This window comes from Pinus tabuliformis, chromosome 9, assembly GCF_031772625.1.
Source record: "Pinus tabuliformis cultivar Carrire ecotype Pingquan chromosome 9, CPIR1, whole genome shotgun sequence".
Lineage (NCBI taxonomy): Eukaryota > Viridiplantae > Streptophyta > Pinopsida > Pinales > Pinaceae > Pinus > Pinus tabuliformis.
In genome coordinates this window covers 1,726,564,737-1,726,569,112 of record NC_142307.1, presented here as the reverse complement: position 1 = coordinate 1,726,569,112, position 4,376 = coordinate 1,726,564,737, and the positions used below count along the sequence as shown (strand labels likewise).

At 45.1% G+C, this 4,376-nt stretch overlaps 1 protein-coding gene across 1 annotated transcript; it reads left to right on the top strand.

Moving 5' to 3' along the window:
- Window positions 1-1,924: 1,924 nt before the first annotated feature.
- Window positions 1,925-3,109, top strand: LOC149155608 (uncharacterized). Its single transcript, XM_089444466.1, has one exon. The coding sequence runs from the start codon at window positions 1,925-1,927 to the stop codon at window positions 3,107-3,109; it is 1,185 nt and encodes a 394-aa protein (XP_089300592.1).
- Window positions 3,110-4,376: the final 1,267 nt, after the last annotated feature.

The window sequence follows — 4,376 nt, the reverse complement described above, 5'->3', positions numbered from 1 at the left end:
CTTGAACCATGATGATTACTTGATCGATGAACATGAAACTAGGGAAGGGAATAGTCTAACATCAATTTATAATAGGATTCTAGATGTAGCACATGAAGTTTTGATTCAAGAAAAGGAAAGACAAGAATGCACATTAGATCTAAGAAAGGAAATCATGACATAGAATGAAAAAAGAGATATACGTTTTAATTTTTGTTTGCAAATGGTTGCAGTCACCAATTTGGATTTATTTCCCTTCTTCTCTGTTACCGAACATACTCATGAGGATAATAGTTTTATTTACTTCTCACAACATAAATCTTATGGAAATGCCTTATGACTACAAGAAGACTTCTCGTGATATATTGTTGGAGTTAAGCGCGAACTACTGAGCGAGATCGACGAGCTGCCTCGACCCTTGCAGGCCGCCACCCTGCGTGATCTGTATCGATCTCAGCGGTTTGAGCCGGATCAGAAACTTTCAGACTTGGAGGTCGCATCCCCCTGTGCGCGCGCTCAGACTCTACTCCCTGAGGGCGAATCCGACTGAGCCTGAGGGTGGGCTGTTTTATGGAGATCTGGGCTGGATCCTGTCTGGCTTCTCTCTAATACTTGAGATCATGGAGACTCTGGGCTCCCCCCAGGGTTCCCCATCTGCTCCTCCGCCTCTTTCGCCTTCGGAGGCCTTCAAGCAGCTTCTGGCAGGGCTCCCTAAGAAGAAAACCCCTGAACCTTCGAAATTTGTGAAAAAGCTGGATGATATCCCAACGATCTCCCTTCCGCCTGAAACCCCGATGCAAGTTGCTCTGTCGCTGTCCGAACGAGCCCTCATCGGCCAGTTTATGGGGCTTTGGCCGTCCCCAAAATCCACGAAGAGCTGGGTCTCCAGAAACTGGGCGCCGCTGATAAGAGAAAATGTTACTTCTTATTTTCTGGGGAGAGGATACTTCCTCTTCGAATTCACTGCAAAGGAAGACAAAGACCTGATCTTCCGAAACGGCCCCTACTTTATGGGTCCTCGGGGTCTGTACCTTAACAAATGGACCCCGGATTTTGATCCAGCAGTTGATGTTCCTAACACAGTCCTAGTGTGGGTTAGACTCCCGAACCTCCCGGTACATTGTTGGAATTGGGACTCTCTGCGTCACATTGGAAATGCTCTGGGCAAATGTATTGATCAAGCGAACAACAAGGACCAATACGACTGCGCCCGGATCTGCGTAGAAGTAGATCTGGAAGTAGGGCTTCCTGAGGCCATTATGATAAATGTCGGAAGCTAGACGCACCTGCCCTTCAAATGTCGAAAATGTCACGTGTATGGCCATTTCGCCAGAGGCTGCCCATCCAACATCGAGGCCACGCAGGGAAAGGAGGACGGATGGAACCAAACCAAGCGCCACAAATCTAGGAAGACGGGAGGACCTAGCGGCAAAGGACAACCCCCTATTCAACATACTTCTCCATCCTCAGAAAACAGGTTTGATCCTCTCAGCTCACAACAAGAGAAAACTCAGGAGGCAGAGACCCAAAAGGAGACAGAATCCATAGAGGAGACTGAAAAACAAAACCCAGATTCCTCAAGCAAAGGCACTCCTTCAGCCTCCATCAAAGACACAAACGCTGAAAATCCCAAAGGCAAGAATGATGAAGACAACGAAGAAGAGCAGATCACAGATGACTCAGAGGAGGAAGGAGAAATAGGAGAGACCCAAGCCTCAGTAAGAAGATCCACGAGAGGTCGCAAAACGGACAGAGAAAAAAGAGAGGAGGAGACATATAAGGAAAAACTACAAGGAAGCCAGCCCACTCTGGAAAAATTGCTAGCCTCAAAGCCTAGGATGCCGAAAAGCCAGCCTCAAGGCTCCAAGGGAGCCCATCATAAATATAAATAATGAAGATCATCTCCTGGAATTGCAGAGGTCGGAGCAAGGTCAAGGAAGAAGCCATGCGAAGTCTGATAAGAACAGAAACCCCATATATACTTCTCATCCAGGAGACCAAGCTGGAAGACTCAGTCTTCCTTCAAACAAGAAAGAAACTTTGGTTCAAAAGTGAAGCAAGAGCAGTCTCCGCTAGGGGAGCCTCGGTAGGTATTGGTACTCTTTGGAACGATAACAAATTTGCAGCCATCAGTGAGGCCAGCAATATTCACTGGTTGCTGCTAAAAATGCAGAATTTGAACACTAAAGAAATACATTGCATCTTCAATTTCTGCTCTCTAGTCAACGCTGGGGAAAAAAAAGCATGCTGGGATTCGATAAGACTTCAAGCAGATCTTATGAATCTGGAAAATACTATCATTGCCAGAGACCTCAACCTTACCCTCAGCTCGTCTGAAAAAAGAGGTGGCAGTGATGTTCGCGATCCGGTAAGAGAATGGGTGGAGGATCTCATGCAAGACTGGGATCTGTTGGACATCAAACCCTCCTCCGGTAAGTACTCTTGGTCCAATAAAAGAATAGGCCCAGGTCATGTTGCTTCTAGATTAGATAGATTCTTCATTCAAAGCTCATACTTGTTGCTTGGATTAGAACCAAGAATGCACATTCTCCCTAACAGTATCTCGGACCATAAACCCATAAAGCTAAACTTACTAGCTCACCTTGATCTGGGCCCTATTCCCTTCAGATTTAGCCCAATCTGGATCAAGGAACCAGACTTCATGCAGCTAGTTAAGGAATGCTGGAGCCAATCTGTTAAAGGATCCCCCTTCTATATATTGGAAGAAAAGCTCAGAAGGGTAAAAAGAGCTCTAAAACATTGGACCAAAAATCTACCCAAACCTGATATAGAAAGAAAAAATATCAAAGTTGCCCTTGTCAATCATCAATCTCATATGGAAGACACTTCAGTCACCAAAGATCTGCTTGATCAGGAAGCCCATCTGCAACAGCACTACAATAAGGCCTGTCTTGTTGAAGAGGAATACTGGAGATTAAAATCTAGAAACCTCTGGCTCAAATCAGGGGACAGAAACACTGCATTTTTCCATAAACAAGCGCAGAGCAGAAAATGTTTTAACACCATTTCCGAGATCAAGGTGGACATCGAAACTTACAAGGAGTTTGCAGACATAAAGAAGGCAGCCCATGCTTACTTCCTAAAGTTGTATAGCGAAGAAAAGGTTTAGCAACAAGCTTCAGATCTGTTAGACTTGATCCCAGCTACAATTTCTCTTGGTATGAATGAAATCTTGGAGGCCAAAATAACCAAAGATGAAGTCAAAAAAGCCTTATATGACATGGATCCGGACAAGGCCCCTGGGCCGGATGGTTTCTCTGCCAGGTTCCTCCAAATATGTTGGTCAATTATTGAAAAAGATCTGATCAAAATGATTCAAAAATCTCAGAACTCCCAGAAAATAGGCGGAAGCACAAACTCTGCCTTCTTAGCCCTCATACCCAAGGAAAAGGGTGCCAGCAATTTCAGTAGATTCTGACCGATCTCTCTATGTAACATTGGGTATAAGCTAATCACAAAAGTTATAGCAAATCGATTGAATCACATCCTTCCCAAAATAATCCCGGAGAACCAAGGAGGCTTCATCCAAGGGAGGCAGATAGTGGACAACTTCACCCTTGTTCAGGAGGAAATCCACTCAAGTCTTCAACGAAAAGAGCAAGGTATGGTAATTAAACTTGATTTAGCAAATGCTTTTGACCGTGTAAATCACAGTTTTCTGTTAAAAGTTATGAACAGGTTTGGATTTGGATCAAACTTCATTAACTGGATCCGGGCTTGCATCTCGGAGCCATGGATTGCTCCACTCGTAAATGGAAGAGCCACGAACTTCTTCAAAGCATCAAGAGGGCTCAGGCAGGGGTGCCCTCTCTCCCCTCTGCTTTTTGTCATTCAAGCCTCAGCTCTCAGCTTTCTGCTGGACAAAAAAATGCAAGACCAAGATCTTATGGGACTGCGTATAGCAAGAGGAGTCAAGAACATTAATCATGCTCTGTTCGCGGACGACACCCTGATTCTGGGTGCTGCCTCTCTCTCCTCCGCCTCCAAATTCAAAGCAGTCCTGGAAGAATTCAGCATGGGCTCAGGCAGCGCTATTAACAAGAATAAGTGTCACATTTTCAGTTGGAATACCCCGCCCAAACTTCTCTTTGCTATCTCCAGGAGCCTTGGATTTGCAGCCTCCGCTTCATGGACCTCCTTCAAATATCTGGGCCTTCCTATTGTCCACAAAAGAAGCTCAAGCAAACATTGGCTACCCCAGCTTGAAAAATTCCAATCAAAAATTCAGGCCTGGGGCTTCACCTGGCTCAACTATGCTGGCAAATCCGTCCTTATCAAATCAGTGCTCACTAGTCTTCCTATTTTTCAATTTGCAAGGATGCTAGCTCCATCAATCATTCTAAAAAAATGGACGAGCATATCCGGAGATTCTTCTG

What these genes read in the sequence shown, in the direction of transcription:
- LOC149155608 (XM_089444466.1), top strand. Translation starts at nt 1,925, where the DNA reads ATGCGAAGTCTGATAAGAACAGAAACCCCATATATACTTCTCATCCAG.